The sequence below is a fragment of the Ylistrum balloti genome, unplaced genomic scaffold, assembly GCF_031769215.1.
Source record: "Ylistrum balloti isolate Yb309-2 unplaced genomic scaffold, AGI_CSIRO_Ybal_v1 Utg370988, whole genome shotgun sequence".
In the NCBI taxonomy this organism is placed as follows: Eukaryota; Metazoa; Mollusca; class Bivalvia; order Pectinida; family Pectinidae; genus Ylistrum; species Ylistrum balloti.
The window spans coordinates 252,701-268,030 of record NW_026782553.1 but is presented as its reverse complement, the minus strand read 5'-3'; the positions used below and the strand labels follow the sequence as shown (position 1 = coordinate 268,030).

General features: G+C 36.4%; 1 protein-coding gene across 1 annotated transcript; it reads left to right on the top strand.

Moving 5' to 3' along the window:
• The first annotated feature begins 598 nt into the window (after positions 1–598).
• On the top strand, positions 599–11,375 carry LOC132559872 (uncharacterized). Its single transcript, XM_060224502.1, has 4 exons — positions 599–694; positions 9,718–9,807; positions 10,920–11,094; positions 11,365–11,375. The coding sequence occupies exons 1-4, from the start codon at positions 599–601 to the stop codon at positions 11,373–11,375; spliced, it is 372 nt and encodes a 123-aa protein (XP_060080485.1).
• The last annotated feature ends 3,955 nt before the right edge of the window (positions 11,376–15,330 follow it).

Here is a 15,330-nt window from a genome sequence, read left to right as displayed (position 1 = left end):
GCATGATACATGAACTCCAACAAGAAATGTCATGCATGATACATGTCCATCAACAGGAAATGTCATACACGGTACATGAACTCCAACAAGAAATGTCATACATGATACATGTCCATCAACAAAAAATGTCATGCATGATACATGTCCATCAACAAGAAATGTCATGCATGATACATGTCCATCAACAGGAAATGTCATGCATGATACATGAACTCCAACAAGAAATGTCATGCATGATACATGTCCATCAACAGGAAATGTCATGCATGATACATGAACTCCAACAAGAAATGTCATGCATGATACATGTCCATCAACAATAAATGTCATACACGTTACATGAACTCCAACAAGAAATGTCATACACGTTACATGAACTCCAACAAGAAATGTCATACACGATACAATACATGTACTTCAACAATAAAGTCAATGATTATTGCTGGTATCTTTGATACATGTCTGCTTCCGATTTATAATCGTTTTTCCTGTGTCATCGTTCTATTCTCAAAATATGAATAGCTAACTGGTGTTAAGATCCTCTGTTTATTGTGGCAATGTGATAACCTGGATTAATCTGATATCTTTATTTACAGTCATGGATGTGAACATAACAGCGATCCTTAGTATGTTCCTCTCCTTACTTCTCATCATGCCCGCCCTGTCCATACCTCTAGACAGCCAGGAGACACAGGTAAGCATTATCGTTTAATCAAACGTGTTACTGAATGAAGACTCCACGCCTTCCTCTATATGAAAACATTTTCATTGTGACAGCAATCAAGATGCTGCGAAATGTTTAACCAGTACGCTCTCCTATGTATGCACAATGCTCTTTCAAGCCTCAGTTACCTACACATATGCCACAGAACATGAAAAAATATTAACAATAGCGTTCAAAGTGGTAGTGGTAGAACGTGGCTAGAATATTTCTGTTCACAGGGTTAAAGTTGTTGTTCATGGTGATAATCGTAGTAAGACACGATGGAAGCAGCGACTGGACTTCGGTAATGGGGACAGAACGCGAGAGCTTAACCAAATGATTTGCCTTGACAGGACGGCGATAATCTTGGCAGAACGCGACAGCCAAACCAAACAATATCTGTTTTGTTTGGACGTCGATAATCGTGACAGAACGCGGCAGATAAACCGAACAATCTCTGTAGAAAGGCTGAAAACTTGGTCTTGTACAAAAATGTACTTTTCCTAATGCTTCAAAATAAGTAGGTTCCCGCTACGATCCTACCGTGTTAAATGACTGCCCACAAATGTGTCAGGATGCAGTTACGCTAGAAGCTCGTACCACGCTACCTTCGTCGTTGCCACTAAGCAACAGTCGCCAATACAAGTCGCCGATCCCGTTTGACTACAATAGTTTGACACAAAGACCTTGCTATGATAATTCTCGCATGCACAAAAATGTCGTATCTCTACCTACCTCTATACTCAACCATCTGCAATAAATATACCAATATGATCGCATTAAGAGCATTTTCCACGACCTAATGAAGAGTTTTGAAGATCAAACCAATATCTTACGCCGTGGCCTTCCTTGTTCCTTTGTTGAAGGGAGATGTTTCAGTCCCTTGGCTGTGCAGACCGACATATTTAATTCGAATGTTACTCCCGACAAACAATTGATGATCTAAAAGCTCTAGAAGCTTTCACTGTGTATTCAAAATAACAGCATGAACATTTTTATTCTAATTACCTAGCAACGATTGCTATGTAGAAAAAGGAATCGTTGGAGTGTAGTGTTCCAGTCTGTTTTATCATGTTGACCACAACTCTGTGACGGGTGAGGAAGGAGAGTGCGTTTGTTTAACTACATATTATTGCCACTGACGTTTCTCTTTGGATCGTAGAATCACCAAAACTATTGCAATCTCACCCTTAAAAAGTTTTTTTTCATACTCCACAGTTATTGGTCAATTTTAACAATCGTGTATGTAAACTATTAAAGAAATGTTTTAATCATTGTTCGTTATACATTTTCGTGGGTAGACGGAGAGAAGACAATTAAAATGTAAAGCAGGTATACAGTGTAAAGGGAAGCAGGATATACAGGGGCAGTGCCACTTGTGACGGGAAACAGAATAGTCGGGACGAGACACACTGTTGGCCTGAAACAGCATAGTCGGGACGAGACACACTTTTGACTGGAGACAGAAAAGACAGGACCAGACAAACTTCTGACCGGAAACAGAATAGACTGAACTAAGACACGCTTCAGCCTGGAGAAAAGAATGATGGAACCAGTGAGGCTTTTGACTGGAGACAGGATCGGTGGGACCAGTTATGCTTCTGACTGGAGACAGGATCGGTGGGTCTGGTGATGCTTCTGACTGGAGACAGGAGCGGTGGGGCCAGTGAGGCTTCTGACTGGAGACAGGAGCGGTGGGACCAGTGATGCTTCTGACTGGAGACAGGATCAGCGAGTCTAATGATGCTTCTGACTGGAGACAGGAGCGGTGGGACCAGTGAGGCTTCTGACTGGAGACAGGATCGGTGGGACCAGTTATGCTTCTGACTGGAGACAGGAGCGGTGGTTCTGGTGATGCTTCTGACTGGAGACAGGAGCGGTGGGACCATTGAGGCTTCTGACTGGAGACAGGAGCGGTGGGACCAGTGATGCTTCTGACTGGAGACAGGAGCGGTGGGACCAGTGAGGCTTCTGACTGGAGACAGGAGCGGTGGGACCAGTGATGCTTCTGACTGGAGACAGGAGCGGTGGGACCAGTGATGCTTCTGACTGGAGACAGGAGCGGTGGGACCAGTGATGCTTCTGACTGGAAACAGGAGCGGTGCGACCAGTGAGGCTTCTGACTGGAGACAGAATCGGTGGTTCTGGTGATGTTTCTGACTGGATAAGTAAAGATTGGTCAGTCACGCCACTACCAGTCATACGGCAATGCGCCTTAATCACCGGGGATCGATTTGATAGCCAGGATAATGGACTATGTATTGTATGAAGTAGCAGTGCCAATAGGACCTATAGTGTGTAGACGTAATATACTTATATTACTGTCAATACAACTTCATTCATCTACATCAGCCTGTCAGGAAACAAATTAACACTTACATAATATACGTAGAACCAAAATACTGATATTTCATATATATCTGTAATAAATATTTTTCGTTTACATTTTTGTCGGTGAAATACAGAAATTCATCAAATTTATAAAAGCATACCATAGTAGAATACAGCGTACAGCTCTCTTTCCCTAATGGCGTTATCATGTTGCCAAATGTAACGTCAAACTATCTAACGTCATAGAACGTGCTAATCTTTCTTATGTTTTTTATGTTATGTTTGGATCTCTTTTTTCATTTGTTTTTTTCTTTAAGAATAAAGCAAAACATAATTTAGTGGTTTCCTGTTAAATCTAATATATATTTCACTTGTGGCAGGAGATATTTGTCAAAAGTGCGATATCTTTGATTTTCTATGTGTATGATTCTGTATATATGATTATTAACATGAAACCATTTCCTGTAAACTAATAAACATGTTTATTAATTTATGAAACATCTGATAAAATCTTCAATTAATCCATTACATATGACGTTTTCGTTACTTCATCATAGCTTTAAGAGATATATACACCTATTATTTGTTCCAAGAGACATTCACATTGATTATCTACTAGATAAAATTACAAGTTAATATGCAACCAAGTGTATATATAGACACCTTTAAAGTCCTGTTATTTATTTTTACTATTTTTGGAGATAAATTCGATTCGTTTCTGAACAATTTAAAAATCGTGTTGCCATGAAGAAAATTCTAGGTGATACATATTTCACTGCATAGGGATGGAGGAATACTAATTCGTTCGACGTGTTGTAGGAACCTTTACTGGGAAATTATACTGTACAAACAGCAGACGGGAAGCATAACCTTTTGGCAACATTGTAGATGTTCTAAATAATTCATGTTTATCGTTGTGATGTACCAGTATCTTGGGAAAATATCCTCGAGTGTATATGCACAAAAACAAACAACCTTTATCGTTTTGAATATCAGTATGTATTGTTAATGCAATAACGTTAAACCTGTATACAGAAAACCTCGCATAGTTTTTATTAGAGACCAGTAGGGAATCGTAAGTACATGCATTAGCGTCAGAAAATAGCAGTACGGTCACTGTATATACAGAAATCTAATGCAATAAACAGATTACCAAAATAATTTACAGCAGCTCTAAATTAGCTGATATTGTTGTATATCTTTGCTATACTACATTATTGTCATTAAAGAGAGAATCAGGTGGACTACTCTCAAAACGGCGTTATAGCTGAATAGTGTCAAAACGGGATGAATTCGCCTTAATACGGCCAAAAAATAATGAGATTACGTAACGTTAATACAATCAAAACATATTGATGCTTTCTTACCATAGTAAAAAAAAAAATAGTGACGCATCGTTATTAAAGTTAAAACATGGTGACATAGCTATTGTTCACTGCTATCAAAGTGTGTTACGAAGCTTTATTACTGTCAAAAATTGGGTGACTTAGCTTTACTACTGTCAAAACAGTGTAGTGACGTAGCCTTACTTATGTTTAAACAGGGTGTTGTGGATTTACTACTATGTGAACAGGGTAACGAGTCTTTACTAGTGTCAAACACCGTGGCGTAGATTTATCAATGTCAGAGCGATGTGATTTAGCTTTAATACTGTCAAAACAGGGTGACGTAGCTGTAATATTGTAAAAACAGGGTGATGTGTAGCTTTACTGCTGTCATAACAGGGTGATGTGTAGCCTTTCTACTATAAAAACAGGGTGACGTAACTTTAACATTGTCAAACAGCGTGACGTAGCTTTATCAATGTCAGAAAAGTGTGACGTAGCTTTAATACTGTCAAAACAGGGTGACGTAGCTTTAATATTGTAAAAACAGGGTGACGTAGCTTTATCAATGTCAGAAAGGTGTGACGTAGCTTTAATACTGTCAAAACAGGGTGACGTAGCTTTAATATTGTAAAAACAGGGTGACTTAGCTTTATCAATGTCAGAAAGGTGTGACGTAGCTTTAATACTGTCAAAACAGGGTGACGTAGCTTTAATATTGTAAAAACAGGGTGACGTAGCTTTATCAATGTCAGAAAGGTGTGACGTAGCTTTAATATTGTAAAAACAGGGTGACGTAGCTTTACTACTGTCCAAACAGGGTAATGTATAGCTTTACTGCTGTCATAACAGGGTGATGTGTAGCGTTACCACTGTAAAAACAGGGTGACGTGGCATTACTACAGTCAAAACAGCGTGACGTACATGTAGCTAGGTGACGAAAGTTTAATTCAGTCAAAATAGAATGACGCAGACTTAATAATGTGAAAAATAGAAGACTTAGTTTAACTTCTGAAGCAGAAAGAAGAAGCAATTCTACACTAAAAACAGGAAAATATACGGGGTGACGTTCATCTGTTTGGTATAAATGATATTTGTAGAGGTGTTTATTGTATTTGTGAGCTTTCAAAAACGTCTGATTATTTTTTTAAACAAACACAACTGAGTGGACAAACGTCGTTAAACATGTACTGATATTCTTGCTAAATCTTTAATGTTTCCTATCAAATATCTCTCACTTAATATATGCCACAAAGTCTTCCATTAAAACTTACTTTAAAGATCTCCCTCTAAATGCCTTCTACTAAAAATTCCATTAGATATCTCCCTCTAAATGCCTCACATTAAAAAATCATTAAGTATCTCCCACTAAAGATCCCATTAAATATCTCCCTCTAAATGCCTCCCACTAAAAATTCCATTAAATGTCTCTCATTAAATGTTTCCCATTAAATATCTCCCTTTAAATGTCTTCCACTAAATATCTCCCTCTGAATGTCTTCAATTTAAAATCTCCCATTAAATATTCCCACTTAATTTCTCCTACGAAAGATATCCCACTAAATCTCCCAGAAAAATATCTCTCATTGAGTAAATCAAACCAATTATCTCAAACTAGATTTCTCCAACTCAATTTATCCCTCTAAGTATCCAACTCATTATCTCTCACAAAATTTCCCACTGAGTATCTATCACTAAATCTCCCCTACTGAACAGTTCCCATGAAGTAATCCAACTAAATATCTCTTACTGAATATCTCTCACGGGATTTTTTCAACTAAATATCATCCTCTTGATAAATTGGAACTCGTTCCATACCTGTATTAGATTTGTATCTGTTTTTTTTAAAGGTGAAGTTCCTTTAAGTTAGTATGTACCACGAAACAATATAGAATAAATGTGCGAAAAGAAACATAACTCAATGCCACCTTTCAATCCATTAGATGCTGCGTATATTTGATATGTCAAAAATCGAATCAATTAGCACACATCAGTCGTCATTTCAGAATATTTGAGAAGCTAGAGGCCTGATGTCTGGGAATGTCGTTTGCAAATTCGTTAAACACAAATCAGTACCCAAAACAGGAATTTTGTGCTTGGAAACCTATAGCAATTATAGGTATAGAGTATGTTACCTGACATTAAGGTTTATATTAACATCCGTTATTCCTCAAAAATGAAAAAAAAAGAAGCTTAATAGAAAATGACATAGTTACATAATTCATTCAAATGTTATTACGCAGTGTGACGGAGAATCAGAACTGATATCGGTTGTCTTCAACGTTCTAATGATATATTTTATGTATTTCACATCTCACCAGCACTGGATTAGATTTGAGCAGATTTCCTTAAAATGTAACTTTTAGGTTGACAATAATTCACGTTACACATTAAAAGACGAAGGAAGTGCGGACATCGTAGTTAATTCCGTTTCCGAGATGTTGTGATTTGTCGGAAATGCACATCTCTGACTCGAAAGAGTTTGACGACGATATGGGACTTCACAAGTTCTACGTCCTATAGAACTGTACCAGGAAGCTTTCCATCGTGTGTTCGATATGCGAGCTTTTTTAAATACTTATATGCTATAATCCGTTGACATTTACTTATTTCGGTTATATTGGAAACGCAGTCTTTTGTAAAATCGTCAATTACGTCCTCACTGTAAAATTCCATATCAGAGCTGTTCCTTTTGAATATGGCCAGGATTATATATAAATCATTGTGTTAATGAAAATCCAAGTCGTTTCGATACCAGTGATGATCCCTTAAGCGTTTTTGTTTATCTATCTGTATTTCAAACTACAAGACTATTTTTTTCAGCTAAAAAGAATGTCATAAAAATGTAGAAAGATCGACATGTAGAATAAATATCAATTTTCACGTTTTATGTATTTCTTATTTATAGTAATTTCCTATAGATTATTATACTTTTCCAACAGTACAATACGTTGGAGCCGGACACGTTAACACAGTACGTGCTTTACATTACAACAACGGTCCGTCCCTCATCAACTACAGTGAATGTTTGACATTGTTCAAGTTAACATCAATCATTCTACTATTGAGATGTCAGGTTTGATTTGAAACATATGACGTGTTTGATGAATTGATCATGTAATCAACGATTTGGATCGGCATTCATTTCTGAAAATCAAAGAAACCCAACGACAAAGATATATTTCCCTGGAAACTTGGTTGTAATCAATTTCTCACAGCAGAATGGCAAACACGCGTCTTACAGACTATCGTGGTAATCAACTCGATCTTGTGGGGTTGTAGAAAAAAATAATGAAAGTTTCGTATCAGTCGCAGATAGGGACGTTCACAGGTAATAACTCACCCGCGGCAAAGCAATCATACTTTCAGGAAAGATACAGGTGAGAAAATCCAGTTGATTATGTGCGGGGAACTGTTTATGCTGTACAGTCAAACGATTCCCAATCTCCCCAAAGTGCCTTTTAATTGCTAGATTAACTTTGAACAGTTCAATGCGTTACTTGTTTTTCAACCAGCAGAAACATATAACAAGTTGAAAACGGGGCAATTAACTTTAATCGAAACTTTAAACATTTAAGATTTGTCGAAGAATATTCACAATTAACAAAATCGCTTAATGGCTCCAAACTCTTTCGCTGCTTTGTATAAATATAAATAAATGAATCAGAAACACTGTACACAGTTCATACTTAACCAGACTGTTAACAAAGTTAATAGATTGCTAGACTATTAACAAAGTTAATAGATTACTAGACTATTAACAAAGTTAATAGATTACTAGACTGTTAACAAAGTTAATAGATTACTAGACTGTTAACAAAGGTTTCAGATAACTAGACTGTTAGCAAAGTTTATAGATTACTAGAATCTTAACAAAGTTAATAGATTGCTAGACTATTAACAAAGTTAATAGATTACTAGACTGTTAACAAAGTTAATAGACTGCTAGACTATTAACAAAGTTTATAGATTACTAAACTGTTAACAAAGTTTATAGATTAGCATACTGTTAAAACAATTTATAGATTACTAGACTGTTAAAACAGTTTATAGATTACTAGACTGTTAGCACAGTTTATAGATTACTAGACTGTTAACAAAGGTTACATTTTATCAGATTGTTGACAATTTTTATATCTTAACAAAATGTTGACAATGTTCATATTAAACCAGACTCTTGACAAAATTCATAGTTTACCAAAATTTTGACAGAATTCTGTATTTTACCACAGAATGTTGACAAATTCCTTATAATTTCATCAAAATGTTGATAAATTTGATATCTAAACTCAAAAAAAAAAAAAAAAAACAATAAATGAAATAATACAAAAAATGAAAAAAAAAGAGAGAAAACTTTAAAGAATCATTAAAAAAAACTAAAATCCCATCTTTAAATGCAATTGAAAAATCCGATATGGTAACATATGTATTTTTTGTCTGTATGTGTTTGGATATCACAGTATTTGTTGCAGAAGAGACGTTATACACAGCACGGCACCAATAATTAATATATGACACATAAATGTAGCATGTAATCACCTACTTGTAGTTGGGTATACTATGACAATCGATATAAACCTTTGACCATATTTCAACATCCTCTTCTAAAACACATTTTTCTAAAAAATTTTCCCACACTGTACACCACTATACCCCATCCTAAACTGAAGGAATGCCTCCGTACTTTTGTTATGAGAGCTTTCTTTTCTAAGAATGGTGAACGGTGGAATAGCTATATACTGGTGAACTATACTGAAGGGCATTTCGTAAAATACGCCCTTATGAAATATACGGACGACGAAATCATAAAGATCGAATTCCTTGTTGACAACATCTCTGTCGAGTTTGGTTGCTAGATCTTCCAACAGACTGTTGACATACCTATGGGAACTAACTGCGCCCTCTATCGGCTGAATCGGTTTTGTTTTCAGACGGAGCTGATTTCTTTCTTATTTCTAGCTTTGTTTGTTCTAGTTTTAGGAGTTTGGATTATGATTATGTATCCATGTTGGTATTTTCTCGACTTTTTATGAACTCCGTGGTCTTCTAACACTTGTTAAAGTAGCTGAGACATTTTTGCGTCAACTTGAAGTAGATGAGAACACTCACATGACGACTGTGGGTACACGGAACACTTTAATTGGCGACTAGGGATTTGCGATTCACTTTACTTTGCACTTTTTGTTTCCACTCATACGTTTTTTTCCGTACCAATATTGTGTATATGAGAAAATGGAGAGCAGAACTTGAAGAAATGTTAACACATATAGGCTGGCAAGGAAATAACATCCTCAATTGATATAAGATATATAAAACATTTTTGAAATTTAAAATTGAATTATTGTTTTACTATTATAGGAGCACCTTGAGGAGAAAAGACCAAAATACATGGACACAAGGGAGCTGGGCGACATGATGCAAGATCTCGTCTACAATGCCTTAAAAGAGGTATGTCTATTTATGTAAAGATCTAAAACAGACGTGTTGTGCATCGGTTATTAGATATGTTCTAACGATATTCCTCTATCAATTGTAGTTAATTCGATCATTGCGACTCGTTTGTCAAAACAATACGAAGAAATTTCAGATCTCGTGATTGGTGTTGATAGGCCTTCAACCCACTCAAATACAACACAGACAGCCAAATATATTATTGCCAAATTCTATAGATATTTCTGAGGACTAAAAACATAAAATATTGTAACTGTGCTGCATAACTCTGCTAAAAATAATCTCCAAAGCTATTAAGAACCTGTATACGTACGAACAATCATAACATTTGTATACCTCAATGGCCATCGTCCTAGGACAGCAGATTTATGAACACCAAGGGTTAGCCGATTTCAATGCTTGTTGGTTCCAAGCAATCCGCCAATTACCAATGGTCCTTCAGGTCGGGTCGAGGATATTCATAGCAAATTACTAATAATAAATGCTTATTAACCTCCAAGACTGTGGTCCTTTTTAAAACGGGAACTCGATGTATCTTGAGTGAAATTTTAAACCCTCTTTCGTAGCTGTCTCTAATCTGACTACTAAGGCTTTAAATTTATAAGACGAACGAAAAACGATAAATACACTTCGCCTGAAGTATCAGTCGCGTCACGTATAAGCACAAGGTTTCTCATGTAAATGTAACCTGTATCAAAAATATATCATCTTAAAAACTGAACGTTTGAAGAAAGTATTTTATCTGGTGTTGATATCAACTTCTAGAAATTCAAATGCGGCGTTGTAAATTGTTCAAACACTATAGCAGTATACATTTCTCCGTGTTCCATATCAACCGATAACAATCGACTTAATTCTAATTGCCCGATTCATGCTCTTGTGAAAGCAACATTTTTATCAAAGAAAGACTTGTTTGACTCCCTATCACCAAGTGCAAACGTGTCTCGTGGAATTTTCAATGCCAGTGTTTATTTGGTTAGGAAGCATGCAGCTACCTTTACAAATTAGTATTAACAGATAAATTTACATTAGCATACACGGATACAAATTAGCATAGATATCAAAACTAAGATTTTGACGTGAGCATTAATCGCTTTCTTCTTCTGTAGCTTGTTCGTAAAGGGAAATTGAGCGAGGAAGTGTTCCCACCACCAGAGGGATTCGTAGAGAACAGTGAGGCAGCTTCGGGCACAACCAGCGTGGACAAGAGGAGGCGCCACCTGTCATATTGTCTCCGAAGGAGTGGTCCCAACTTTGTGCCCTACCCATGTTATAAATATGGAGGTAAGTTAACTAAACATTAATAAAAGAAAAAAAGTATATAAAAAAGAAAACAAACAAGTCAAAAAGCCCCGTTTTAATCGGTGGAGCACAGTCGTCTTCCCCATTCAATAGAACAAGTATTTGTTTTGTTTCTTGTCTTCACGAACATGAATATACGTCAAGTAATATTCAAATAGATAGATGGAAGTCATTCAGCAGAACCAAAATACGCAGATGAAACGATGTTGATAAAAATATAATTCTAGATATGGTTTCTTCTCTAATCTACAGGCCGACGATAAACAACATCGACAATGACCAAACATTTCAAGATGATCACGTGATCATGAACAAACAACCATCACGCTACATATCAGATTTTACGTCATTTTGTTGTGTACACTGTTGTCATGGATACCTGGATACAACGTTTGCTTATCGTAGCAGCCATTCTGAGGATTATTTTTTATTTACATTTGATCTTCTGAAATTTACATCGTCTGCAATGTTCAATCTATATTGTCATTTCTTCTGTGTTATTGATATGATCCGTATTTTGTATATACACAAATGATAAAAAGGTTGTGATAATATAACTTTGATAATGAATAATATAAACGTCAAAGGGGAGACAATCTTAAACCATCAATGACTTGTACACATCATTAACTATTCGGAGCGGTTTACAGAAGGATATTTCGAAAAGTGTATTTGAAACGCTTACCATATTTCGGATGAGAAGCAATGAGAATGTTATTTAACAAACGGGTGCAGCTTCACCCAGGTACTCGTGTTTGGACTCCGATCAAACATTCCATACCTGATCTACGGTAACCAGCGGGCTGGGCGATGTACGTGCAATATAATTCTATAGAACGTTATTGTCTTATGTTTTAGTTTTGTTGTATCCATAGCACCAAGCTCCTGGTCATGGTTTGTCTAGATAACCTGGTTCCCAACCAATGACTCCTCCCTCCCCATTCCCGGATGAATCAGAAATAGATAGATAGTTAGACGAGATAAGTTTTCCTGATCAGGAACGGATTTGTCCGATTAGCGATTAGAAACATATCTGTTGGAATAAATCTGGTATGATTATTAATGTTCGGTAGAAATCACGGAGTCCGGAGTTTATAGTGTTTGTAATACACTCAAATTTTATGCATAAAGAAATTAAGTTTCAATTCAACGGGATAAGAAGCTACTATCAAATATGTACACATGCGTGAGTTTGTATCCTATATTGTTAATATTTATGTAAATCTACATATTATTCCATTTAGTAAGTCTGATAATAGATGTCTTCTGTATATTTATCATATGCTTGGAAAACCGATAATGACTTAAATAGCAGTTGTGATAGGCACATCTATAGAAGCCCACATTTTCTACTATGTTTCACTCTCCATATCTCCTTATGTAGTAGATATACGTACATTTAAAATCGATAAAAACTATAATCAATACAGGATTTTTTTTAAATTTACAAGTGTTATCAGGCATTAACTGGCACGAAAAGGCACGAAAGGGCAGCTACATTTTACATTCACTCTAAATCAAAGATTCAATGAATTGTGGTAGACACCAAAAGCACCACAGTATAACTAATTCCCTCAATGAATAGGCACTGCCAATGAATATAATTCTGGTATCAGATGACTAGAACAGCGAATGTAGTTTACGTTATTATCGCGTTAAGTGTGTATGTACGGAGTGCAGTCGTTGTCAGATATAACGAAAAGTGGAAAACCGAGGTCATCAGATGCAACAAATTTTGGAACAGAGATTGTCAGATATAACAAAATTTGAAAGAGAGGTCAGATGTAACAATATTTGGAAGATAGGTCGTCTGATATAACAAAATTTGGAACAGAGGTCGTCTGATATAACAAAATTTGGAACAGAGGTCGTCAGATGTAACAACATTTGGACAATTTATGTTGCCAGTTGTGAACCCATTCGGACTAAATTTGTAAAACTGTCTTTGTTTATGTTAACGAATTTCGTTGGTTATCATCGGGCTCCTCGCCTCTGGTCTTGTTTTAACTTTTCAAATGCTTATTAGATTATAATCTGTTTAGTGTGAGGAGAATTAAGGAAACATGTATTTAACCTTCAGGAGTCAAGCACTCGATGACTGTAGCATGGATATCATTTGATAAATATAACTGATTAAAAGTAGCGTAAGCAGCAGACAGAATTCAGACGTCACACAGATCGTACGGTATACTTCTCATTATGCATATTGTTACATTGTTCTGTATAAGAACTCATTAAATATATTTCTTTTAAACGACTGATTTGTTGTTTCTATTTCTTTTAAGTAAAAAATGACATATATGGCTATACACTTCGATTTATATCATTGACCATAGTTTGGTGGTATGTGTGAAATCCGGAAAGCAGAGTACAATACAGCGCACACGTGTATACATCACACACAGTTTATAAAGACGGATAGCATTTTCACCACAAATATACTCATCATACGCATTGTCTCACGTCATCTGTGATGATATGTTTTACATAAACAAGTGTCCACATTTGCCTTTAACACTCATCCACTGGGCTGCACCAGGAAATTCCAATTGCCGATTCGTGAAAGTCGACTTCTATGGTAAATGCCATTGCCAGTGTCTATTTAAGAAGACGCTTGAGGCGATTTAAAACTTAAGTGAAATACAATCTTAACAGTTTGGGTGAAGGGCCATCTTAACAGTTTTGGTACAGGTCCAGCTTAACTGTGTTAGTTCAAGTCAAGTTTAACAGGAGTGATGCATGCAGAGACTACTTGTCACCGTTGCCTTGTCAGGACATTTTCACGGTAGTAATGTAAGACCATTTTATCAATATTGGTGCAGGCCCAGCTTAACAGTGTTGGTGTAAAAAATTTTGGTATCCGAAACAGAGAATCATTAAGGCATAGCACAGATACACTGTACTCTTAAGTACAATATAAGCACGTTCGCAAATGAAGTTTCAATGTCATCTACCTCTTACTAAATCTGTTGCATTTATGTACAAATGAAATATGTACTATAACAAATGTTCATATATTTGTTAGTTTTACATTTATCGGTCGGTTAGGGTCATCTTAAGGCTGTCTCGGCCTGACGCAGCTGGTCTATACCTTCACATGACACGCTGCAAAGAGCAATAGGGATAAAAAGCCTAGCACAAGTACAATGACAGCACAAGACGGCCATGAGCTCAGCTTCCCCGAAGACCGCATCGGTTTGGGATTGAGCCCCACACCTCAGATCTTTAACTGAGGTTGCAGTTGTTCAATGCTCTGTAACAACTTCGGCCAGCATTCTCACACGCTTTTGTAAGGTTTTTAATACGCTGGAGTTGTCTGTTTACCTATGACTTCAATGCTTACGACAGTGACGTGCCCCTGTATATAACACAGTGGACACTGCACATAACGCATCATCTTATTGAAACTGTTGTGATGAAGACAGTTTATGCATCAAGGTTTACAAGCAAATGGTTTTACACACAAGAACTGCACACGAGTTCAAACTTACAGTCCATATACATGTATATGTAAAATGGTGACGAGGGCTGTGATTCCCGAGAAGAGATAATTGAACCTGTTGTCAAGTTATATTTTTTTGATATTCCAAAGGCCGTAGATCTTAAGTGAAACTCGCCCTTGCTACTCAGTGGATACATTAAAATGAACCAGGTCCCAACATTAAAATGTTGCGAATTCTTTAAGCTACATCTAAATCATCTCCTCATGCAATGCTATCTAATTGTTCAATGTTCTTTCCCTCCTGAACGGAAAAACAAATTACTTTTGTGTTAGAAAATTGACACTCGCCGTCTGGGCAATTATCGAGCTAATTCTTTATTTGGTCATGCCTCAAAATTAATGGAAAGATGTATTCATAATATGTCTAATACTTTCAACAATACTATTCAACAGTCTACCAACTGATAAGGCTATTTCACAACATTGTTTTTTTTATTGATCAGACAATATATTCATATGTTGCCTTCTGCGATCTTTCCAAGGCATTATATACAGTATGACATAAAGGACGTTTATTTAAACTTCGTCAGTATGACACCGAGGGAAATCTGCAGCACTGGTTCTCCTAGATACCCAACAATCTGTTATTTACGGAAGTGCTGCTTCCTCTCATAAATATGTACAGGAAACTGTTCCGCAAGCACCTGTTCGTGGCCCTCAATTTTTATGAGAAAATTATGTTCCTGTCGATTCGTAGAAAACTTTTAAATTATTAT